General features: G+C 38.4%; 3 protein-coding genes across 4 annotated transcripts in view; 1 reads left to right on the plus strand and 2 right to left on the minus strand.

Moving 5' to 3' along the window:
- The window catches only part of LOC144663169 (betaine--homocysteine S-methyltransferase 1-like), a 144,107-nt gene that overhangs the window by 66,543 nt on the left and 51,532 nt on the right, over positions 1–26,032 (plus strand). The window lies entirely within an intron of this gene.
- LOC144657077 (uncharacterized) lies at positions 1,060–12,912 on the minus strand. Of its 2 annotated transcripts, none has more exons than XM_078517405.1 (5): positions 12,501–12,912; positions 6,846–7,261; positions 5,623–6,057; positions 4,528–4,647; positions 1,060–3,352 (listed from the first exon to the last, which is right to left on the minus strand). In XM_078517405.1, exons 1-5 carry the CDS (start codon positions 12,870–12,872, stop codon positions 3,130–3,132), a joined length of 1,566 nt encoding a protein of 521 aa, XP_078373531.1. In that variant the 5' UTR covers positions 12,873–12,912; the 3' UTR covers positions 1,060–3,129. The 2 variants fall into 2 exon arrangements, with proteins under 2 accessions (XP_078373531.1, XP_078373603.1); XM_078517477.1 differs by lacking the exon at positions 12,501–12,912 and adding an exon at positions 9,108–9,264.
- LOC144656502 (dolichol kinase-like) lies at positions 15,113–25,972 on the minus strand. The gene is given in 14 exon segments (XM_078516760.1): positions 15,113–15,499; positions 16,190–16,263; positions 17,136–17,238; positions 17,384–17,474; positions 17,476–17,559; positions 18,256–18,471; positions 19,724–19,877; positions 20,805–20,875; positions 21,758–21,841; positions 22,272–22,435; positions 23,049–23,201; positions 23,944–24,053; positions 25,670–25,736; positions 25,820–25,972. Coding segments are annotated over 14 exon segments (1,620 nt in total). The 5' UTR covers positions 25,923–25,972; the 3' UTR covers positions 15,113–15,353.

Raw genomic sequence — 26,032 nt, forward strand, 5'->3', positions numbered from 1 at the left:
TCCGTAGAAGACGGACACCTTCAAAAACCAGGCACGTCGATAAGACGGGCATCTGGTGTTGGTCCCGTCCTTGCCGTTTTTCAGTCATTTTACTGTAACTAAACTCCGTATGAGACGGACACCTCTCTAAGACGGACAGTTGGAGGCGGTCCCGAAGGTGTCCGTTTTAGAAAGAGTTGACTGTATACAATAAGAAAATAAATTTATGTTTTTGCGTCAGAACTGAAATCTTTTTAGAAGTCTGAACCAAGTAAAAAGTCAACAACCTACAGCAAATAGCTTGTGGCTGTTCGATCCGATAAAACTGATCAAACCCTTTCATAATCCTAGCTAGCCTACTGGTCTTTTTGCTACTCAGTGTATGTTGGTTCCGCAGCACCTGTTACAGCAAGGCGCCCAAAAGTGTGACCACTTTTAATTTATTCACATTCTTTCGTGCAGATTTAATCCAATCAGAAGTCAACTGCAAGCTATCCACGGCTTTTGATTGGATTAAATCTGCACGAAAGAATGTGAATAAATTAAAAGTGGTCACACTTTTGGGCGCCTTGCTGTAACGTGTACAGCGATACTGCATATTATTTAAAACTAGAAATGGCCATGGCATATTGCAATTCGTGGGTTTTGATTGGTTAACACTGAGGCAATAATGATGGACCACAAAAATGGTAGGTGCACGCGTCAACGAGAACAGCCGGGGAGCTCAAATATTGCATTTCTTTGGCTGTTTTTAGTAAAACAATTATTCCACTCGCGTTTGTTGGATATGTAGTAGCTAAAATATGAGCGGGAGATCTGTATGGGCGTTTACAATGGCGAGCCGATAGACGAGCCATTGTAAACGGCCATACAGATCGGACGCGAGTATTTTATTCTACTTGTGAAATGAAAACAATAAATTGAATGCAAAGTATTATTATGCGAATCAGTACAGATCTGTATCAAAAGTTAATGAATACTAATTAGCTGAGCAGGAGTTTGTATCAAAAGTTAATTCTATTGTTTGATTTGTAGTCGGGTTTACAGTTGTGTACATGTGATCTGAATATGGTACTGGGATTGGTTTGCACCCGCATGAATGTTTAATGAATTTTACAAGAGATAGTTATAGCCAACTCCTCATTAGCTATCTAACATCTCATATCCAACGCGCGCTCATATTCGATTGACATCATTTGACCATGTACGATTAAGGAGAACATTGAATTTATACACTGAAGCGTTCCGTCAAGCTTTACTTAAGATATAATTTTAAGTTTCAAAATATATTTATTTATCAGCATTATTATAAGCATCTACTAAGGTCTACTAAAGTCTTGATCCAAGGTTTAAGGAATGAGCTGAGTCAAAATAAAAACATGCACAAAATCATGCCGTTTGCCTGTTTGTATCTATGCACTTCCACTCATTCAAGAAACTTTAAAGTTTGAACTTCAGTACACTACTTCAGATGAAATTTAAATAGACTGAAATGTAAGTTATCTGTATTATTTGCTCGATAAAAATTTAAAGAGCCTTGGATGCAAAAGTTTAGTATTTAAATTCAGGTTTCTAAAAACTGGGTTCTACAGAGCTAGTATATTCTTCACCAAGTCAACTTTAATTTCTTGCAGTGACTGCTTTTTCACCCTAAATTACTTTAATTAAAAATACTAATTGAGGATATTCATTACAGATCCAAATTACCACTAAACTACACTGATTGTAATAATTCTAAGAGCTTAAATTACAAAACCTATGGTACAATGTTATATTTTGTCAGCTAACTACTTATTGCCTAATATTTATTTTCATTTTCAGTTACAGTAAACACCGCGTGTAAGAACCTACAATTTTCTAAGTTTGGCAAAATAGGTTCTTGTATTTGGGGGTAGTTATTGGTAATTTAGGCTAAGTAGGTTCTTAATAAGGTTCTTAATTTCTAAGAAGGAGCCATAGTTTTTGATTGTACGAGAAGAAAAAAAAAAGCGTTTGGTCCTTCATTATGCAGCATTTATTCATAACTGTATTGCTTCAAGCCTCATGCAAGGTCCAAAGAAGACAATTATGTACAGTCTATGTGAATCTGTCTTTTCTTTATTTGTAAATACAGTTTGGGATGTTCTGTTAAAAATGATCATAAAAATTTTCTATAACCCACATATAAGAACCTGCTGAAATTTGCTTGGCTAAACAGGTTCTTTTTTTGGGGGTATTAAAATGGCAAATTTCTGCCAGCAGGTTCTTAAACCACTAGGTTCTTACACGCGGGTGTTTACTGTATGATGCAGAATTATTTCAGTATATCTAATAAATCTATCATGAGCTTCTTCCTAACCTACATGTACTCAGTGCGCAGTGTTATCTATATTGTATATTTAAGGAATGTATTAATTTTAAAATACAATTTAAACTGTATGCACCTTCATTCACCAAAATTATTAACAAAAAACATGGAACTTGATATTTCAATGTTTCGTTTTCCATATAAATCTACAATGTAAAGCGTAAAAAAAAATAAGCTATTTCCGTGCAACCCTTTGCCTCTGTTCTTAAACAAGTCTACAAGCAAATTCATTCATATGAAAATGAGTTTTACCTACAGGTCCATTTTCATGCAAATCAAACTAATTTTCATTTGAATGGTTTTGCACGTAGACTTGTTTTGAAACAGAGGCAAGGAGTAACTCGCAAATGGACTATCATAGGGAAGCCATGCATGCATTGCATTTGGTTTTACTCCTGATTGGCTGAGAAAGTGGCGCGAGACTTTTAAGCCAATCACTAAGTGTAGTAATGCAAAACCAAAGCAAACGCAATTTACTTTCGACACTCAAGTGAAAACCGCTCTACTCACATGAAGCTTAACATTTAAAATTCTATCATTATTCACTTGCTATTTGACACATGACTATAAATTGTAATGACGATAAAAATACCAATTCCTTGCACATGCAAGGTGTCTCACATTATTAAAATTAATTTACTATAATTTATATTCCACAAATTTTGAATTATGGTAATCCATGCCAGAACAAGGTATTCTCTTATTCGGGATTAAGTTCAATTCCACATTGAAGTGCCTGCTCAGGAATACAAAGAAACTGCATACAATCATCTTGAATTCCGCACGGAATTTGAATATAATTCTCACATTGCTGTCGAATATCCAGGAGGCTCTAGTGTAAAATATTCAGGGGCTTGAAGTACCGGGTGTAAAAGTTTTTTGTGCTCGGCTCCACGGATGTTGAGTTTGTTTACAGAGTAATAGTGGATCATTTCTGGCACCGTGTCAAACGGTTTACTAAATTGTCCCAAGATATATTGTCCACCCTTTGACACAATCTTTAGATGCATGAACGTGTTGTTATTTCTGAGAAGAGAAAATAAAATATTAATATAAATTAATAATAATCAAACAAATAACACTATTTAGAATAATTATACTAAAACAGTGGATAGCATTGGCGCGTGCTGATTGGCTACTAAAACATGCGATATCTTTTGCTATTCACCTCTGAGCAACTCACATGTAATCATTGACAAGAATAAATGATTTAAAAGTAATCCTTTTTGGGTTATTTATCTCACTGTTTTAGTATATACTAAAACAACTATTCTCCTCAGTGTGGTGGATATTTACCTCACCACTTTGCGGTTCTGTAAATATCCACCACTAGCCACATCCACTTTCGGTGAATAGTTGTTAAACAATAAATGACCAGTGATGTAAGGTGTATACATCATAACTACGGTCAACATAAAGTTACAAAGGAGTAAAATTTGATCATACAAGCAGAAGTCTGAAATAAAATACAAAATAATTATGACTTCTTTGTTTGCTTCAGGCAACCAACATAATTATACAAAACCCGTACTTTCAAGTGGACAAGATTCGACATTCTAAACTTTGTATCTTTTTCCACAAGATTTATTTGTGTGGTAGAATTAGGATCATGTTGTCAAATTTACCTGGGTGGCGCGGTGGCCTAATGGTTAGCGCGCCGGACTCCGGAGCGAGCGTTCCGGGTTCGAGCCCTGGCCGGGGTCACTGTGTTGTGTTCTTGGGCAAAACACTTTACTCTCATAGTGCCTCTCTCCACCCAGGTGTATAAATGGGTACCGGCGAAATAATGCTGGGGGGTTCCCTGCGATAGACTAGCATCCCATCCAGGGGGGAGTAGAAATACTCCTAGCTGCTTAATGCTAACTAAAGGAAACCGGGATAAGCTCCGGCAGTATGCGCCACTTGGCTCGAAGCTGACCTTTTTTTTTTGTCAAATTTACCTTCTTTGTGATCAGAAAGACAATATTTTAATCAGTTGATCACAGAGTCTCAATATTTATTGGGTATTCTGAAAAATTTTCAACTAAATTCTTAATTTGTACTTTGTTAAAAAAGATGTTGTTACATGGTAGTAAGAACAAGGTTGTGAAGCCATGCATTTAAACCAATGAGTACAATATTAATGCAGTTGGACTAGGCATCTTCATTTTATAATTAAATACATTCTACACCGTGACTTACACATAAAAAAATTTATTTACCTTACAGACAGAGAGAAGTCATTTTTACTACTCTCACTGTTTCGTAATAAGAAGCTGCAGTCTTCGGCAAACTGTAAAAGTTTCTCTGCTTCCAGTCTCTTTAGAGGCCCATGATACCAGCTGTGTTAAAGGACCAACACAATAACTATTAGATACATGCACATTGCAGTTTTTCACTTCATTTATGTTGAACTTGAAGTTCTGTAAGCAGCCTTAAACTTTCTTCTGTCAAAGCAGCATGATTTCAGGACATGTAAATGAAGCTAGTACAAGACTATAAAAGGATCTCTGCTTTCCATTTTAATTGTTGTTCCACATTCTACACTCATATGCAGGCTCAGAGCAGCGGGAAGGGGGGCAGGGGGCTGTAGCCCCCCCCCCCAAACAAAAATTTGGGGGAGGGCTCAGCCCCTCCCCCACGTTTTAGTGCCAAAAAATATTGCAACTGCAGGGGTAAAAATTACTTTGTCAAGATATTCTGTCTCTTGAGTGAGTTCAATGATATTTGAAACTAACTTGGAAGTTTTTCAGGAAACTTTGTTTATCTTTGGAGAAGGTCGAAAAAATGGTCAGAAACATTCATGATGGCCTTTGAACAACAATAGGAGAATCTTCGGAAATCTTCGGTCAGAAAATAAAAAGTTGCTCCAAATATGAAAAGTTGCCAAGTATTTTTGTGACAGTCTTAGCCCTCCTCCCCCCCCCCTTCCAACATGCATGTTTCAAAACACTCCGCCACTGCCCCCTGAAACTGTATATATGGCATAAAATCTCTCATCTTTGACAAATGAACTAGGAAAAGGAGTGTATGTTGAGTCACAGTTTATTCAACCCAAGGGTACATGTATTTTTAATTTCATGCAGGAGGTAGCCTTGTGGTGGACTAGCATCCCCCCGACGGGGTAGAAGAAATACTCATTGACAGTAAATGCAATTATAGAAATTGGATAAAAATAGTCTGCAAAATGCGACCTAAATGTAAAACCTTTCTTAACACTAGCAAGTGTAAGGCAACTACTTTGTACAGGCCATGGATGTCTTTTATACTGTTTATTACAGAGTACATTATTACTAGGCATTTAAATTGAGCCTCACCCTTGTTGTTCCAGTGGTAAACTTGGATTAACAGCTGACTCGCCTTCAGTGAATACTCTTGGTGGCTTGGGTGGCGGAGCATTAGCCCCACCCCGCGACTCTCCATCCTTTCCTTTCACCATGGATGCCATTTGGCCAGATTTAGACCACTCCCATGGTGCATCATAATCATCAGCCGGTCGTGCATCAGCTTTAGGTGACTGGAGGGGCTCCTGTTGTTTAGATGCCGGTTGGGTGTGACCATTTAAATGGGTCTTTTTGTTCCATTCCCATGGCTTATCATAATCATCAGCGGGTCGTGTATCGCTGACTGGAGCTTGTGATTTTTCTTGTGGTAGGCTAGGTGATGTTTGCTTCATTCCCAGGAAAGATTTGCTTTCCCACGGTGAGTCGTAATCATCAGCTGGTCTTAAGTCTTTGCTTGGAGATTGTTGTCTTCAGATGTAAAACAGATTAATTTATATTCAGAACTTGTAAGAAACACAGTGTATATATTCATTTCACTTTTCAATAACACAAACTCTGCCCAATCAACAGTTGTACATATTTTTCACTACCGTCAATCATCTTTACAGACCCCTCAGGCAACCGAAGTTCACTTTGATGAGTTCAAAAGGTTGCTTCTTTTTACAAAGGCTCATTGATGGTTGTTGTAATGTTATTAAAAGGCAGTGAAAAAATGCATTTTTGTTAGTTAGGTTTTAAACTTCAGAGTGCACATTATTGAAAGGCACATAAATACCCTGATAATAAGAACAAAAGTTCCAAATACTGCATAGTGAATTGAAATGGGTAATAAAGTGCCAAAAACAATTTTTTTTAAAAAAACAGACGTTTTGGCCAGTAGCCCTTCTTTACTGGTAAATGCAGCCAAAGAAAATGCGACAAACTAGCCGGGACAAAAATACCCTTATTGCAACTCACATGAGAAACACTTTTAGCAAATCAACTCACTTTAAAAGCCCATGCATGTTCACTGGTTTGGTTTTGCAGCTATTTCTTATTGCTTTGAAACAAGATTGTCACTTGTAACACATGACCGCAAAACCAAACGGGTGTACATAGGCCTTGTTTATGGGCCACATGGTCTCAAATGCAGTACTTACAGTAACACAATAAATGTATCGATTGTAATGATACCTGATGCATTTAACGTTTTGTACAGTGGTGAACATAAAACTTATGTATACAATATGTTCAATAAAACGGTACACAATACTTACTTTTTAGTCCCAATGCTCCCCTCATGTTCAGGAGAGCCATCCATCGACGATGGACGCATACCCTTTAGAGAAAATCTCTTTGCCTGTTCATCTAACATTGTAACCTTTCCAAGGTCATAAGGCTCGTCATAGCTTTCCTCATCTGAGTCCTCACTACTCTGCCGTTTGGGTTTTTCTACAGTTTGCGTCGTTTCAACCTGCGTCGAGCCATCTTTTTGTGCATCCCAAGGGTCAATATAGTCATCTTTTGAAGTCTTTCTGGTCGGGTCAGCGGGTGTTGGTTTCTTGTCCCAGGGATCACAATAATCATCGGCAGGTGGCTGAGTTTTTTTTGCATCCCAAGGATCTGAATAGTCCCCACCGGGGGACTGTGCCTTTTTGGCATCCCATGGATCACTATAGTCGTCACCAGGCATCTGCAAGAAGGGAATTATAATCAAGAATTAGGGCCTGATAACAAGAACCAGACTGGCTCTGTTTTGGCAAGATCTTTTCATGCTGTTAAATTCAACAAAAATCAACTTTGTGATTACACTGATGACAAATCAGGCCAGCCAGGTTAGCTAAGTTCCAGAATCGGGGAATTGAACGATGCTGGGAACCTGGTTAGCCAGGCTAAAAATTTTCTATATTCAGATCATATTGACCAGGCCAGCATTAAATTTCTCTTCCAAGCACACTGCCAACCTCAAGAATCAATATCCTCCTTTCTAACCAGAACGTAGAGGCAAAGCAGCTTATATAGAGCTGCACAAGTGTAAAAAATAAAACACCAAATTGCTAGAAAAGGTCATTATCAATGTATTCGGACTCATCATTCATGTCAAAATAATTTGTGCTAATTAAAACTAATTTTCACCTGCATCTGCGCCAATTCCTGAGCTTGCTCAGCTCATGTAATACCAGGCTGGAATTAATCTCGGCAAACCAAGCCAGCCCGGCTCATGTAATTAAGCCCTTAAACATGCATATGTGTATGCAGTGTAGATGTTGACTATTGTCCTCATTGAGTGCCCAGGGCAGCCATTTCAGGGTGTTTTTTTTTTGTCAATCTCCATGATCAATTCACCAGCCACATAATTATTCAATTTGGCTTCTGACAAGAAACCTAGTCAGAGTAATTATGCCTTTTATTACTTCATACATAGAATTTAAACTGCTTTTATTAAGGGGGGGGGGGGGGAGGTTACTAAGTTTTAATTTCCTGATTCTGTGGAAGAAGTTATTGAGAAAGGGCATAACAATAAAAGAGCTTGGCCCAATAATATGCAGCCAGTAGAATGGTTCTGACATTTTTATTTTTTTGAGTGAGGATATTTTTGCTTATTTTTGAGCTGTACAGTATAACAGAAACCTCTGATAAATAATAACTAAAGAGTGACTTGGTCTTCAAAATTTTTAATGTCCCCTCTGCAATCATTTTGATGTTATATCAATTTTTATAAGATTAAATAGTGAACAGGGACAGCTACAGTGTAAATCACTGAGAGAAAACATGTACAATTGTATGTGCATAAAAATAACGAAACCTGTCTTGCCGTATATTTTAAGAACAAATATTGAATAAACAAACTAAGACTGATTCAATATCGAAGTGACAAACCAATGATTAAATTTTGGGGAGACATTCTGGTGGCCTCTGGTAATAAATATAGACATGTCAACCTTATGAAGTTTGATTGGTTATATACACAGAGAATATGTACAATATGTGAAAACCTGTGTTTAAATTCTATATATACCAAACTCAGACTTCATGCCTTGAATACGACATGTAAATGTAAAATAATATTAATTCCTGAAGGTTTTAAACCTCTTGAAATAATTTCTGTATGTCTGCAAGAGGCACACCATGAAAATTCACTTTTTACAAATGCAAACATTATTGAATCAAAGCAAAAATTGAAATTGTTTATGAATAAAGTTTCACTTTGAGTGTATTAAAATATTATACAGGTGTATGCCTGCTTCTTACTAGTTTAAAACTACATTTTGCTAGATAAAAGTGTGAGTACAAAAAGTAGGTAGATGTAACTAGTCATGAAATGTTATATATTAAGAAGTTTTATCAGAATAATTATCGTACAGTGTGTTCCTAAATTTTCAACAGTGGTTCAAAATAAAATACTCTGGGCCATGAATATAAATTAGTTCAATAAAAATGTCTGCCAAAATGCTTGTGAATTACCTCTTAACCGGCCAAAAATACCAAAACAATGTTTCCAAAATAAAATACAAAAAATTCAGTGCTATACATTTCACCTTAGTCTTGTTCTTTTCAGATTTACAGCTTCGCACACAGTTACATTTTTGAAGGAACATGCTGGTGTAGAATTCTAATATGGATTGTTTTAGCTAGGGGGCACTTTGCATTGACGTGTTGACAATTCTTTCGAGAGCATGTCCATTAATTAAATAACACTCTTTATTTACATTGGCTTGTGGTTTTCAAAATGAATTCCACTTAATAACAAAATTTGCCAAAGCCTCCCCTCTGTGTAACTGTTAAAGCTTTTTGCCACAAAACAGCCAGAAAAGTTGAATTTTTTTTATTCAGCATGAATACTTGTTCGAGAGCTTGGCATACGCAATTAAAAGAAAAATAACAGCCTTACGTCACTGGCACCTGCAAGAACATATTTAACAAAACACAATGAATTTGAATATGCAAATTTTCAGAGAAAGCTGAAAGTCACATTCAAATAATCTTGTTTATTACTGCAATATGTTTGTCACAGAGAACGATTTAAGGAAAGGAAATCCAAAATCTATAGGTTTGTACATGTAATTCTTGTTCTTTCATTTTTTCACATTTAAACATTTTTCACAAACTTACAATGTATACTAAGAGTAGAAAAAAAAAATCATGTAAATTTACACCAGACATTCAAAAATGATTTTAAAGTTAATGGGCACAAACTTCATGTACTTTTGCAGTCTCTTCTGTAAATAAAATAAAATGCATTTTGAAAAAAACGTGGCACTCCCTTGAACATTGATAAAATAAATTCAAATAAAAATTATAGTTGAAATATTTTGTAAGATTTTGATCATCTTATGAAATAACCATATATAGTGTACATCTAATGAATGGGAGCAAAAATATTCATATTTTTATTGAATGACAATTGTTATTAGGTTTAAAATTATGGCAATCAATTCTGATTACCACATCCATGCCATGGTTCTAGCTAATCTTTTCCCAAACATGTGTTTAAATTCAAATCCAAATTCACAAAAAGGCAAGATGTCACACAAAAAAATGTAAAGCAAAACCTCCTTGCACTAGAAAGCTAATTTGTATCTTTTACTCAAATCAGGTTACTTGGCAAAACCTGTTAAAGATGACAGAGTGTACGAAAATTGTTTATGCTACAATAAAAAACAATTCCACAAAGGCTCACAAAAAATATTTAGGAGATGAAATTTATTATTTTCTGTTCCACATGATTTATTGCAATTATCAAGAGATCTCTATCTCTGATAAAGGAAATGAAAGTAGCCTCTGGGAAAAATTAGCAGCTAAAAACTTAATAACAAAGAGATCGTTATCAATGTTTACATCAACTGAATTGTTTGAAACATGTTCACTTTGCAAGGATCATGCAATGCAAAATGAATTTTAAAGTCTTCCAAAAAACAAAAGAAAAAAATACAGGTTGGAAAAAGACAAACTGTTGTAAACAGTGGTGCGGATATATTTTTTTGAGGAACAAATTAGTTACTAAAGACAGTTTTGCTCATCCATGTTCATTGCTATAATGCGATTCATGCACAGCCACGTACAAAGAATGTTTGGAAACGTAGGTAAGGTAAGGTAGGTCAAGTCTGCTTCCAGCCTAGTGGCCCATACAGCCGGAGCTCATCCCGGTTTCCGTAGCATTAAGCGACTGAGAGTATTGCTACTCCCCCCTGGATGGGATGCTAGTCCATCGCAGGGTTACCCCCCAGCAGTAAATTCGCCGGTACCCATTTATACACCTGGGTGGAGAGAGGCACTGTGAGAGTAAAGTGTCTTGCCCAAGAACACAACGCAGCGCCCCAGCCAGGCCTCGAACCCGGGCCGTTCGACTCGGAGGCGAGCGCGCTAACCATTAGGCCACCGTGCCTCCCACTTTGGAAACGTATGGAGATTAAAAAAAAAAAAAAATTATTACATTATAAAATTTAAATTTAAATTTATTACACAGTAAATGTTGATTTTATTAGTTATTTTAATTAAAATGATAAGTTTTGCCACATATGTGTTCCCAGCTTTTTGCTTGATACAGAAAATACTACAAAAACCATAAACAAATTATGGTCTCATACTTAAATTCTAATGGAAACTTGTTCAAAACTCTGGAAATACATGTACATGTACTTCATCTAATGTTCTTGGTTTTAATAAATAACAATTATCCAGCAAAATTATGTGGAATATCGCCTGATGCTTAGCTGATCAAGCCATATGCCAAGTTGGCTAAAATCAGATGATATTTCACAAGATCAAGCAGTGTGAGAATTATAACAGTGCTTTGCAAGGCTTGAGACAAATCGTAGCAATCTACGTGTATCGTATAGGATATTTGCTATTTACGGATGACGGACAACAATAACTTTCTGCTCATATATGGGCATTGTGCAAATTAGTTGAAATATAATGACAGAATATACCAAGATGACGTAGCCAATCAGAGCACTAATAACATTTACTGGGTTTGATACCAATAATTACTTATCATAATGATTATGATCATTTTCCACTTTACTCTGTGGAAACTGCAAGATTACATTATTTGAGTGCATATAATTAACTTAAAAAGAAATAAAAAGCATATATATTTCCTTGTTTCTAGTCACAGGCTAAAATTGGCTCATGCACGTTGCCGAGTCTTTTCCTAATATTTCCCCTAATACTATTAACTGACTCTATGGAAATTACAGTAGGAAACTGGCATTTTCTGAATCTCAAAATAAGTATTTCCTTGCAAAGGGAGGTTATGATTATCATTTGTAAAATTCTTCACATTTTTCAAACATCAAATGATTCAACAAGGAAATAAGACAAAGAATACTGCAAGAAATCCATTGAAATGCAAAATTAAACAATCATATTTTTCAATTAGATATTTGGTTTAAACTTGTTTTCGGTTAGATATTTTTTCAATCCAGTTTGATTTTCTTCTCCTTTGTCTAAGATTCATTGTCATTTATCACAAATCATTCTAGTATGGAAATATATTTTTAACTCAAAACAAATTTAACCTCCAACATACAAGTTCGACCTTTCTGCATGATTTTTGGTCAGTGAAACAAAAAATCCATAATTTATTGATAACATATTTGTCCAGACTTTCAACATGTGTAGCTGTGTTGTGTTTGTGCTACAATACAAACTGCACATGTCTGAGCTGACTGTGATGTGAAAGATTTCGCAAGAAGCAGCAGTGCCATATACAAGCTCTACTGGATTCCATTTCTGAGAAACAATGAAGTTTAAAACTAACCTTTCCGGGGATATTTTGAAAAATTGTTCATGATTCATAGGGCAACAGAGGAAGTAAACAAAAAATACAAGTGCCTGATAATTAAAATGATACGAACAACAGCAAGTTCGCAGCAAAATACACGGGCAGATATTAACAACAATTAAACAAAGTTGATCCACCATACCTTCAAGCCAAGTCTTTGCGAAGGAATTGGACCTTTGCCTGGCTGTAGTTGCTCTGCGCTTTGTGGTCTCTGCGATCTCGCTTTAGGGACAGGAGGTTTATAAACCTGGCCAAACGTGACGGGCACCGAAGCCCTTTTTCCGGCATCCTGAGAGCGCCGATTCGCTGGCGAATGATTCGGTCTTGGAGGTGGGTAACTGGGCATTTGAACTGGAGTGGCGCTCGGTGAAGACGTAGGATGCACAGTAGCTGGGTCTAAATAACTATCATCGTCTTCCGAACATTCACTAGAGCTTCTGTTTTCTTCATAATCCCTTCTTGGCGGTCTTGGAGCTTTTGCTCCAAGTTTAAACAGTTTTCCAATATTAGACATGCTTTACCTAAAGTCCGTGATCATAATGGCCGCTAAAAGGATGTGACGACACAAGCTCGAAAGCAGCCCTTTCCTCACGTGACTCGATCATTAACTTCCGGCTAATCGACTGCATTAGAAATCGCTATAAAAGGTATAAATTTATAAATAGTGTTTTTATAACTTTTAAAAAGATCGTGACCGTCGAGAAAAGTATCATTTGATTTACTATGATCTAAAAATGTACAATTATAGCAATTTTTGTAACAGTTTTGCGGACATTTTCCCCCTGAACATTTAGTGTACCCAACATGCCTAATTTCATGTTTCTTAGAGAAGGAGGAAATTTTAATAACTTATCGTAGTGAAAAACAATATTTTAACCTCGATTTTCGTGCAATAGTGATTCCATCTTTTATTCTAAGTGATATCGAGGTTGCAAATTACATCTAATTTTTTCACTTTCTATACAAGCAAAAATGAAACAATGACGGGGATGATCGAAGGATTTTTTTGGGTTTGAAATTTTCGATTCCGGGATTTTTTTGGGTTGGAAAATTTGGCGAGTATTTTTTGGGTGACTTGATTTAAATAGTGGATTTTTTTGGGTATTAAAAACGAACTTTAGCGCCTTGGCGCGGCCTTGGCGTATTTATGGCATGATGAACAAACAAACACGAGCGTTCAATTTTTTATGGTTTTCTTTGTGTTATATTATTGCCCCTCCTGGCAATTTAGAGGTAATTTGACAAGGGATTTTTTTGGGAGTTATTTTTTGGTCCAGGGATTTTTTTGGGTAATGTCGGAAGACTTAGGGATTTTTTTTGGTTCCTGAGTTTTGCCTCCATTCGATCATCCCCGTTATTTACAAGCCGGAGTACCCCCACTGGGCATAGCCTTGCAAGATAAAATTCCGATAAGCGACATAACCCAGAGAGTAGCAACAGCACAGAAAATAAAATCGCGTAAAATCGTGACAAACAACCATCTTTCGACAATTTCCGGGAAAAAGTATTGACTGAAACAGTGACACAGGATATCAACTATCGCCCCCCCCCCCCCCCCCCCCTCCAAAAACCACCGGGAAGGGCGCGTGCGAGACACGGGCTTCATTCTCACCTCGCGCTTGTTTGGGGGTCTTCTGAGGAGCAAATTAAGAGGACCAGGCTACCAACTTGGGAGAAAGAGACTAGGGATAGAGTGTTCATGAGCCCTTCCCTCCCCGTCTTCTGTTTTGTGGTATTTGGTATGGAGTGTATTTGGAAGGTTGCATGAAAAAGCGGCGTTTACGATGTTGGGTTTATCTGTATTGTATGGTATTTAGGGGGTTTAGAATCACTGATTCATTCACACCTCTTTGTCTATTATTTTTTAAATTGAGTATTCCTTCAGGAAACCCACAGACTTGCTTTCCCACTTGGCGATTTTTCTCTTTTGGTGGTTAAGCAGTAACAGCAATGAAGCCTCGAGATGCCGCCTGTTTTTGGATTCACTGCTATTGTTTTGCCACCAGGTGAGAAGAACAGCCAACTACGCTTGCTGCCAACAATCGAAAGACCTGTTGAAGAGATCTACCTTGGTTTTGATAATAGGACTGAAAAATTAAAGCGGCGTAGAAGTACTCCCTTCCAGTGTGCAAGGAGATCACTTCAACGAGTCTTTGAAGTGGCCTCCTTGCACACTGGAACTTGAACTTTTACACACACAACTTGTTGTCAACTGTATCTAATTCACTTTCTTAAGTTCTATGAACGATGCATATAGAAAAATGCTGTATCGCGGCATGTAAAAAAATCCTTAAAGGACCGATTCCATTGTACACGCAGAAAAAACATCAAAGATACGTGGGTTACTACGAAACTCGTCACGTTGGTATGTAGACTTTCTCAAAGTCCTTATCTCGGTCGCTTCGCGACCTCGTTCGCTCGCAGCGACCGTGCTCGTTATCGATCACTTCTGGCGACCGTGCTCGCTATCGATCGCTTTTGGCTCTCATCAATTTATACGAGGTCGACTTGGAGCAAGTCTAGTTGGTATGCCGCACGAGAGTATGTCATGTTGCTATGGTAACTTCTCTAACACAACCTAAGGGGGACAACTTGCGTTGGGATTGCTGTACAGGGGTGAGCTCCTTCCGGGGAAGAGGGTCCATGCTCCCTTTGTTCCTCCCAAAAATTACCTTGTACATGTGTTCCCTTGTTCCCTAAAAGTATTTTGTGGATTTTTGTGATCCCTGTTCTCTAAAATATCAGAAACACAGCTTTTATTCCCGTTTTCTCAGCTTTATTTTCCATTTGTTCCTTTGTTCCCAAATTTTTATGACCATGATCTCTTGTTCCCTGGAAGTCCTGGGAGGGGTTCCGCGAGCGTTGGAGACTGGGGATGTACTCTTGTTGACATAAAATATAGATTTTACTCTCATAGTGGTTCTTGGCCTTTCTCGTTCAGTTGTGTGAATGGGTAACGGCGAATTAATTGACTAACACGCCATCAGACTGTGTTTTATCTGCATTTAAATAGCAGAAGTGAGCACAAGAAAGGCGACAGTACAATGTTGTCAATCTGGGATGTCCAGGCCTCTAACAGAGACCCGGCTGTTACTGCGGCGGAGACTGGTAACCATCGTTCTCTCGGTAAGAAAAGAATATCTGAAAAATGCAGAAAAAACAAAATTGAGTTATGATAATTTTAAAGGCCTCTTAGTTTTACCTGATGGCTGACTAAGGGCCTGTTTATATGATGTAAAGTTGTCCCTGGTAGGAGGGTTACCTTCATCCCTAACGAGCGTTTCATTGAGAAAAGTTGTCCCTGCCACCGAGCCCAAAATTGGCTCGGTATGGAGGGTAACCCTCCTACCAGGGACAACTTATCTCGAAGTATACGTATACGTTCAAGTCGAAAACAGCAGAATATTTCCGTTTAAACTATGTGCGTAAAGGTACAACAAAGCAAAATTGATTCATTCTTGACACGACTCATACTAGAAAGTGCGTCCCAGTTTTTACTCTCCTCACTTGAACTGTAGAATTGGCATTTCAAAAGTCTTTTCTTTCGAGAGCTTTATCGATAGTTTCTGTTTTTAGTGAAAATGATCAGCGGTTCCACTCGTTCTAGTGTGGATAAGAGGCGAAAACAAATGAAAATTTCTCAAATTAAATATAACGTAAGAGTGTGGACAGGGGCAAACGTTTTTAAAAATCCGCTGGGAAATAACGGTACGAAAAGCAAAATAGAACCAGAGAAGTATATTCGTTGCTAAAATCTGTTGATTAAAGCTGTTACATGTAAACGCTGCAAGCTTCGCACCGATTGATTCATAGCGAGAAACAGTGTTATACCGTTGTGATGTAACGTCCATAGAAACAGCAGCTGTGATATGATGCCAGCTAATGTTCCTTCCACAGTTTTAAGGCTTCCTGTTACAAATTGAACGGTGTTTTAGTGAATATGTGAGATGGCGGTATAATAAGTAGCCTGATGCTCTGAGATCGCTTCACGCTCACTTTGTCAGGAGGGGGTGAGAGTGAGTGACCTCGCATCATCTGAGAATCAGGCTGTATAATTACTCCTAGCAACTCAACGGCACAGTTTTCGGTTACAATTTTTTTATGTTGTCACATTTTAAAGTAACGCGGGTGAGTTATGTCATTTTGCAGCATTTTGAAGTCAAAACTAGTTGAAGAGACGACACTTAACTATTACAGTACATCTCAGTAATAACAAGAAACAGTAGAATATTAAATGAGTGCCGATAAAGTGTTTGCAAAACCTGACTAGAGGGCCTGTTAGGGGGGAGTCCATACGATGGACTAGCATTCCACCTAGGGAGGGGGGAGACCTAGGGAGCATTACTCTTTCAGTAGTTACTTCGTAAACAACGGAAATCGGGCCCGAGTGCCATCCTATGACACAGAAAAAAGAAAACAGCCTACGAACATTACAAATTAATCTTCATGTAATATATCAAACTCAAGAGACATTGTTTCATCGGGATATCCAAACTCCGAGAAGAGATCTAGAGTTGAAATACGACGCGCAGCAGAGTGTTCTTGACGAAATTCGAGCTGTTTGGATAGCCGATGAAACATTGTCTCGAGCGTTTGATATATCTTCTCAATCGAAACAAAAACTAAGGAGTAAACAGACCTCCTTTGCGGTTTTAATTTTCTTTGTTTTTACTTGATGAATTATTAATAAGTTTGAGAATGTGATTTCTCACATTACAAGAAGCTACTATCAAACTTAACAGTCAGTTTTTAAAGGACGTTTTGTTGCTATAGAGACTTACCTGGCCAGCGGTAGCGCCCAAGTTTCTTCCCCACGACTGACGCCATTGTGTCTCCAACACCGAGGGCAAGTATCCCAGAATACAGTGCAAGCTTACAACCTGAGGGAAACAAGTTACATACGATTACAATCAAAGCGATTACACTGAACGGAGGTTATTCTGGACACCTTACTGGTTCTTTTCGCTAGCGTCTTTTTCGATTTTTTTCCCAATTCGTTTTCCTCTTAGCACAGACAGTACTCACCAGTAGTATCAGGCTTCATGTAATCTACAGGATATATCCACAACGGTACAGCGAAACCCAGTAACAAATACACGTGGGTTAAAATGAGGGGGACCAGAATCTTTGTCATCTAAGAACACCCGAAGAGCTGCGTGAATCGGTTCACCAAACGGTCCTATTCTGTGCCAGCGGATGTACTGCGAGAAAAAGAAAGAGTACAGTAAATTTTCGTTTTTGTAAGACATGTAAGCTGTGAATTAGCATTTGAGGGCGGATCTTTACTTGAAAGTGTGTTCCCACGCACGGTGCTGCTTGCATTTGTTTGTTTTGTTTTGCATTTTTTGCTGTTGTTGTTTGTTTTTGCTTCGAGTTCTAACTGATTCATCCGTTGTTTACATTTCCTGACACTGGACAAATGCCATAACTTTATTTTCGTTTTACAGTTTTTTAACCTTTTAGGGTTTTAGACCATTGATTACACCAAGGTTTACACTCTGGACGGCGAGACACCTAACAAAAAATCCGACTTCTCGGTTCTTGGTGTTGTCCGGCGATTGCCAAAAGAAAAAGAGGGATTGCTTATCACTTCTCGCACTGAAGTGTCCTACTAGAGTGAATTTTAATCGAAAAAATCCCTGAACAAAACATGAACTTCTTCCCAGCGAGCAGAGTTCTCTTCGATCTACCTAGAAAAATCCTCTTCCCGATTCTTTTTTTAGGAAGATCGATGGGAACTCTGCTCGCAGGAAATTTCCCGGCATTTTCAAAATTTAAACAAGTGGTACAAGCAGAAGACGTTCACAGCTATAAGCGAATGAATGTCAGGTGGTTTTGGAGGATAACTATTTTACCGTTTGTAAATTCGACAAATTGTGACAAAAATAATACGCTACCTCTATAAATATAAAAGCGGCTACAGCAATGGACGAAGCCAAGTGCGTCAAGTAGGGTTCGTAAACAACACCCGGTATGTAGATAGCGAGCGCTAATAGATGAAAAAATTTACGAGTTATGGTGGATGAGGATGAAGACGTTAGCCGGCGATTTTGCCACGCAACGAATCCAATGGCAACAAGAACGATACAGAACCAGTAACGAATTAATGGGATCTGCAAAGAAACAAAATGAGTTGTTTAATAATATGTTTCTTCTAAACGCCCCTGATATTCTTCACTTCTATTCCCGGGTATGCTACACAGAGGGGTGGGGACGGACGGGGGCAGGCGGTACTACTCCCTAGAGTTTTTCGTGGGGTACCGTAAAATTCCGGTTATAAGCCCCCCGCTTAAAGGCCCCTCCGGTTATAGGCCCATCTGCTTGGAAACAAAAAAACACATCCGATTATAAGCCCCCCCCCCCCCCGGATATAAGCCTCCTCTACCGGATGGCAGTAAATGTTGCTTTATTATGCGTTTTTAACTCGTGGCTCTTTTCAAAACGTTTTTTTCATTCCGCTTATAAGCCCTCCCGGATATAAGCCCCTCCGTTTAAAAGCCAACCCAAAACCCCTTACGAAGTTGTATAAGCCCAGGGCTTATAACCGGAATTCTACGGTACTCATTTTCAGACCTGTTCGTTGGGTATCTGACCCGTTAAATCGCGCTTTTCGTATCCATGCACTTGTTTCTTCATAAACCACAATCCACAATCCAATTTCAGACCATTTATGTAACAGGACTACATGCTGTTCAATTTGGAAATAATTAGATAAAGAGATTCCGAGGGCAGCCAAAGTTGGACAAGGCCAACGCACTTGTCTTTCCTTCATAAAGACAATTCACAATCCAAGTTCAGACCATAATATGTGATTAACCAAATTTCAGTCCAAAACAGCACAAATACCATTATGATAGGAGTTACAATAACGCAGCTTATTGTAATAGGAATAGGAGACCCCTCTGGGTCGGCTTATTTGGGCTTGTTTCTTAAATAAGTTTGTTTGACAAAAGTCACACCGCAAAGTCACTGGGGAAACATAAAAATAGGCGGGTAAAAACAAAATATTCGCTGGGTACCGGGGAGACTAAATTTTCACTGGGTAGGGGAAAATAATCCACTGGGTCGGGTTCCACTGGGTCTGTTACAGAGGGGTGTAAGAGGGGATGTGCACACCCGTGGGTTGAACATAACCTTTTCCATTTGCCCAATATGTCATTGGGCACCTGTTACAATAATCTTTTTTGCCTTTTTCTGCTGGCTATGTTTTAAATTGACTGTTCTGTCAGAATATCATCACCTTTAAGCAAACACTCCAAAATGCTTTTAAGGATAAGAGTTTCTCTAACTTGCACGCCTTCAAAAACAATAATTTCTAAAACAAGAAAAATTGACAGAAGCATTTTTCGTTGCAGATTTTCTTACCCTAATATATACATTCGTCAAATAATTCCACAGCCACATGAACGGATTTTCACCTCCTAGCATTAGTACAGCCCAAGGTAACAGAAGTGCAAAGAATGTAAACAGTATGACGGAGTAAAATGCCATGTATCCAGCTACTTTCTCCCAATAGTCGCTGAAGAAAGAAAAAAAGAACCTTTAAGTTTTGACTAAAATTCGCCAGTGAATAAAAAGACATTAATACTCTTTATAAATTCTGACGCTGACTTATTTGAGCGTAAACAACGCTCATAATGTGCTCAAGACGTTTCGACCGAGAATCTTCATTTCCCGCATTCGCTTTGTTGGTGTATGCATAAGGGGAGTGTGGTTTGTGATGTTGCGTGGAATAATAGAGGGGGGGGGGGGGGTTTGGTTTGATAAAAAGACATATCTGTCAGTAAAACCCATTATTATTACCCAGTACTATAGATACTCATTATTATTACCCAGTACTATAGATACTCATTATTATTACCCAGTACTATAGATGCGCAATACGTGCAAAGGGCGACAGTTACATAGCTTGCAACCAATCAAAAAGCCAGCTAAATCTAGCGCTACGACGAAGGAAGGAAACGTAATAAGGAAGCTGGCTATTATTGGTCAGCTCATCTGCCTAAAAGCCGTTTGCAAACCCATAATTAGGCAAACGTTTTACAGGCTTTTCACGAACCTTTCGCAAACTCTTTTTAAACCCTTCACAAATCCTTTTCAAAACCTTTACAAACCCGGTTTGGGGGGATTTGAAACCCAGTGGGGTTGGACCAAATTGAAATTTCGAAAAAGACATGTTTTCCAGCCTATGAAAGTTCACAAACTATTGTTAAAGATCTACTTCATTATCAGACTATGCATGGAATTTTTGTGCCATTTCTTTGTCTACAATAAAAGTGCAAAGCACATGAGGAAGCCTCTGAGAAGGAAATCAGCTCTTGAGCAGGAAAAAATTAAGCAAAACTTAGAGACATGTTTATATCCAGACTACAAATAGCTGGAAAAAAAAGTTCTTTATTCTTTGTACTGTCTTTCATAAATGCTTTGGCGTCAAATCAAGACTCACCTTACTAGTGTAAGATAATAAAATACTGGCAGCAGCAAAACACCTGTTGTTAGTGAACCAATTAACAGGAGCTGTAATAGAAAAAAAATTTTTACAACTTAGTTTTAAAGATTTTAATTAATAGTGCTACAGAAATCTAAAGCAATGGAAATTGTTCTACTATTGGATGCTGCTAAAGCCACACAACTGTGAAATCTTCATAATATAATATATATAGTTTACCTCGATGTGTGTTATATCATCAAAAAATAGAATAATATACAGTCGAAGCTCTCTTAACGGACACTCTCGTAAGCGGACAGCTCTACTTATGGCCGCCTGGTTTGAAACCCCGTTTTAACTCCCATACAAACTCTGTATTTTTACATTCTCGTAAGCGGACATTCCCATAAGCGGCCGCGGACACTTTCAGAGATTACAACCTAGACTTTTTCTTTGTTTTTAAGCTCCCGTAAGCGGACATCCCAAAGATAATCCTATTTTAAACGACCTCTGTATCTTGTTTCTGTATCTTGTATCAATCAACTTCACATCACCGTTCGTCACAATGATTTTACAGTAATCACAGTACCATATTTCAGTGTTTGTTTTGTCGTCATCCACGTCCGGTTACATTGTTAGCTGGGCAAGCTCCCGTAAGCGGCCATCTATCCCTTACACCTCTGATGGCCGCTTACGAGAGCCATTCTCGTAAGCGGCCAGCTCCAGTAACGGACACTTTTTTCGCGTCCCGAGGGTGTCCGCTTACAAGAGCTTCGACTGTACTTTGTTCTCTTTTGGGTGGGGGAGGGGGTACCTAAACATGGGGGGGTTGACCCTTTCATGCCTCTTTCACAACCAGAGATGCCTGTTTTCAAAAAACCAGCTGTTTTTTATACTTTCTGAAGCATACTAAAAGTGTATATATATATATCTTTTTAGTGACAGAACAATACACATTAATTATTGGTTACCTGCATCCACAGACTGTGAGTTCCTCTTGTAACTGCTGCATGACTTCCAATCATGTTGTAAAAAGTTGGTGATAAATAGGATAACTGAATAAACAGATGATTCACAATTACTGACTGGCAAGTCTAGTGGTTCTTACAGTAGTGAGCACTTAAAAATAATTTAAAAAATATTATTGAGCAAGTAAAAAAAGTAAAGTCTGTCTCTGAGCCATGAGGCCCATACAGCCAGAGCTTATCCCGGTTTCTGTAGCACTAAGCGACTAGGAGTATTGCTACTCCCCCCTGGATGGGATGCTAGTCCATCGCAGGGTTACCCCCCAGCAGTAAATTTGCCGGTACCCATTTATACACCTGGGTGGAGAGAGGCACTGTGAGAGTAAAGTGTCTTGCCCAAGAACACAACCCAGCGCCCCGGCCAGGCCTCGAACCCAGGCCGTTCGACTCGGAGTCGAGCACGCTAACCATTAGGCCACCGCGCCTCCCTACTATTGAGCAAGTACGGGTATACAATTACCTTCAGTCCAAGATTTGTATATGAATCAACTGACAGCAAAACAACTGCCTCTGTAACAACCATGGCTTCACCAATGGTAAAGCATCTCGGTATCCAGCGTAAGACAACAAATAGAATAACAAAGAATAGGCAAATGCATACTGACACTCGGATGATATCTACATCTGCAATGTAAAAAACAAGCAAGCATATAGTGGAAAGGTTAAAAGATATATCTAAAATTTAACATTTTAGGAGCTGTTAAACATCTAAGGGGGCAATTCAAGAAAACTTGACCGTAGTTATACAAAAAGTCATGTAACTGTAGGAATACATTGTGTACTAGATGAGCAGGACTACAAGAACATAACTCCTCCCAAGGAGAAGAACGAATATGCTGACACTTAAAAACATACTTACCGCTGGTTTCACAGATTGAAGAGTACTTACATTGTACTAAGACGAAAATTAAATATTTTTTAAAAAAAGTATGAACAGTGATTTAGCTTCGGACCAGGAACAAATCACTACCTACTTAATGCTCTTGGGAGACTACTCAGTGCTGGGGTATCCTCTGATTTGTTACTTAAAAGATGGCAAAATCAACAATAAAGCCACCCACTTCAAAACTTTCTGACAACCCTATATGTGTTTTGTTTTAGAGGGACTATTTCTAGTAAGGCCTACAATACTTATAAAAATGTCCTGAAATTGGCCCTGTTTCCTTGCCAAACTGCTGACTACATACCCCCCGCCTCCCCCCTCCAACCCCCCAAAAGAAAAAAAAATTGTACATACCCCACTGGACATGAATTGTAGCTGCAATGCAGGTTGTTACCACAAAAAAGAAGAATGATGAAATCAGAGGTTTTTCATTATTTACAATCAGCAGAATGGAGACAGCAAGCATGCTCATCAACTGAGTTGCTAACAGATATGATCTCTCCACATCTAAATGAACAAAAAGAGAAAAAAAATATTAAGTATTAATAACATTGAAATTTCTCTGGTGAAAATCTTTGCAAGATCTTCAAAGAGATTTGCAAAGGTCCTGTAAAGATCCTTGAAGACAAGGATCTTTTAAGGACCCTCAAGGATTCCAAGAGGATCTTATAAAGATCTTATGAGGTTCCTGACAAAGATCCTTTCAAAGATCCTTTTAAGGACTCCTTCAGTATCCTCAAAGATTTCATTAGGATCCTACAACATCCTAAAAGGACCCTTTCAGGTTCTTGAAAAGATTCTTCAAGTTCAGTAAAGATCTTCCAAAAATCTGCAAAGATCCTGAGGGATCTTTGCAGGGACCTGAAAGATCGTTGCAGGGATTGAATTGCAAGATCTTTGTAAGATCCTACAAGATCTTTGAGGATATGGATGAAGATCCTAAAAGATCCTCATCAAGATAAACAAAAGATCCTTTTGCAGATCTAATAAGATCCTTAAAGATTTTAAAAAGATTTTTAACAGGATTACTGCAGATGCAACAAAACAAGCCAATACATGTACGGTATGTTGTGGATCTAACTTACAATAAAATAATTACCAGTATCACTAATAGGAAATGCACAAAGAGATGACCAGTAAGAGCCTGCTACATTGAAAGGTTATAAAATTATTAATTTGGCTAATAAAAGAGAAAATTTCAACTGCCACTTATTTTCTTAACCTGAAAATTAATGGCATTGGTTAATACCTGTGACTTTGAGTTTTTTACTCTCCCATCTCTCAATGAATGCCATTTGACTTGTAAGCACCATGGGAACAAGCAGTGAGCCAATTTCTACACCATCGCCTGCAAATGGCCTATAAATGGTACAATAAATGTTCATAAATAGGGGTGTTGAATGGTAAATGCGAGACTTAGAGAGACGGCGAGACTGATATCTTTTCTGCGAGCCCGAGACCTTTTTAGCCTTGCAAAAGAAATCGAGACTGCGAGAAGGCGTCAAAGAAAAATTCAAGACGACGAGATCCCTGAAATTTGGCTAAAATTTTGCGAGACACGCAGTTTTTGAAGGACCATTCACCACCCCTATAAATGCCTGAGTCGCACATGGAGGTTGGGTGGCAAGCCCCCAAACACCCCATAAGCCTCAGTGCCCTACTCCCAACCCTGGAAAAAAAAGCTTAAAACTCCAAACTGATCAAGAATGTCCCGAGCACTAAGCACTGTTAAACCAAGAGCATGTAAAGGTACGCGCATAAAAACAACACAACAGTATACCATTGACCCTGTGGGTACTGGAAATTCCCCCACAACAGGCTTAATACAGTATTGCAAAACTGGTAAATCACAGAACATAGAAAATCCACCAGCTTGCCATAAACACTAACAAACCCCAAAGCCATAACAATGCCACACTAACGCTATGCCAAGTACTGAGCAGCTAGCTCTTGCTCGTTAACTAAGATAAATAAGTACAGGTATATTAAACTCATTTTACAACATTAGAGAAGTAACTGTTATATTTATAAGGCCATCCCAATAAAATGTTTCGTTTCCCATCGCCCGACCGACCCATTTTTTTCGAAAAGTAAAAAAAAAAAAAAAAATCCAGATTCACTAGTTAAAGAAGCAAGTACTTCAATTTACAAGCACACGATCTTGTTTTATTAACAACGATTGGTATATGATGTCTTTATGCACCTATCAATGTTAAGCCCGAGGGGGGAGGGGTCGGGCAAGGGGTGGGGATTTTGACATTTTCTATAAAAAAATGTCAAATTCCCCACCCCCAGGACAAAAGAATTGGTAAAAAACCCCCTTGAAAGGTGGTCAGATGTCCTTCAAACCTTCTATATATGACCAAAATCCCTATCCTGGGGCCATCACGTACGATCAAAATCCCTACCCTGGGGACCTACCTCACGATCAAATTCCCGTGGTTAGCCCGACCCCCCCCCCCTCGGGCTTAACATTGATAGGTGCATTATCTTTAATAAACATCGATACTACGTTATTTAAAGACTGTTTAGACATTTGATAAGGAATAACGAACGAAAAGACCATGTTTTCGAGTTGACTTTGTGGGGGGGGGTCCTTTGTAATCAGGCTTTCTTACTTAGCATCCCGGACTTCTCTGGAACCCGGGTTTTTTTTTTTTTTTTCCCCGACCGACCGACCCATCATCACAAAAGACGGGGCGATGGGAAACGAAACAGTTTATAGGGATGGCCTAATCAACCAAGAAAAATATGCAAAAAGTGAAAGTGAAAATATAACGATTTTTTGCAACTTAAATTTCCTGCTTCAATCCGTTTTGCGGAAAAAAATGACTAATAATAACTAACGGTGCAATAAAAGTGCATCTGACAGTCCAGCGGGTTGCACTAGAAGTCTAATATTTCTTCTCATGCGGAATCATGCATGCCAAACGCTCCAAATAAGTTTCGTTGGTTTCATAGGGTGGAACACTTACCTCAGGTGAAACCATTTCTTTATCCCTACAGACCACTTCATTGAAGAAATACCAGCGATCAGAAATACTTAAAAAAAAAATCAAGTGTATATTTAAGATATTTGCTTCTGCAACGAGCAAAACAAAACTCGGAAATGCGTCGGTACTCACGCACTGCATGGAATAAAATGTAGCCAGCACATTGTTTCAATTCAAAAAAGCTGTAAAATACATATAAACTAGATCCAATAACCACTGCAGACTCCCCAATCATTGTAAATAAGAACAAGAGACCACAAATTTGACAAAACCGCAAAATTCTCAGTTTGACCTTCGCTTTGCACAAAACTACCAGGCGCGCAAATGCCCGGGAGTATGGCCGCG

The sequence above is a fragment of the Oculina patagonica genome, chromosome 1, assembly GCF_052425735.1.
Source record: "Oculina patagonica isolate OP01 chromosome 1, crgOcupat, whole genome shotgun sequence".
Classification (NCBI taxonomy): Eukaryota; Metazoa; Cnidaria; class Anthozoa; order Scleractinia; family Oculinidae; genus Oculina; species Oculina patagonica.

Excerpts from the sequence above, each read along its gene's own strand:
- LOC144657077 (XM_078517405.1), bottom strand. The coding sequence starts at position 12,872 with ATGTCTAATATTGGAAAACTGTTTAAACTTGGAGCAAAAGCTCCAAGA. Across the intron at positions 7,262-12,500 it reads CGCAAAGACTTGGCTTGAAG|ATGCCTGGTGACGACTATAG; the intron begins GTATGGTGGATC and ends CCCTTCTTGCAG. Across the intron at positions 3,353-4,527 it reads GACTTCTCTCTGTCTGTAAG|AAATAACAACACGTTCATGC; the intron begins GTAAATAAATTT and ends TTCTCTTCTCAG.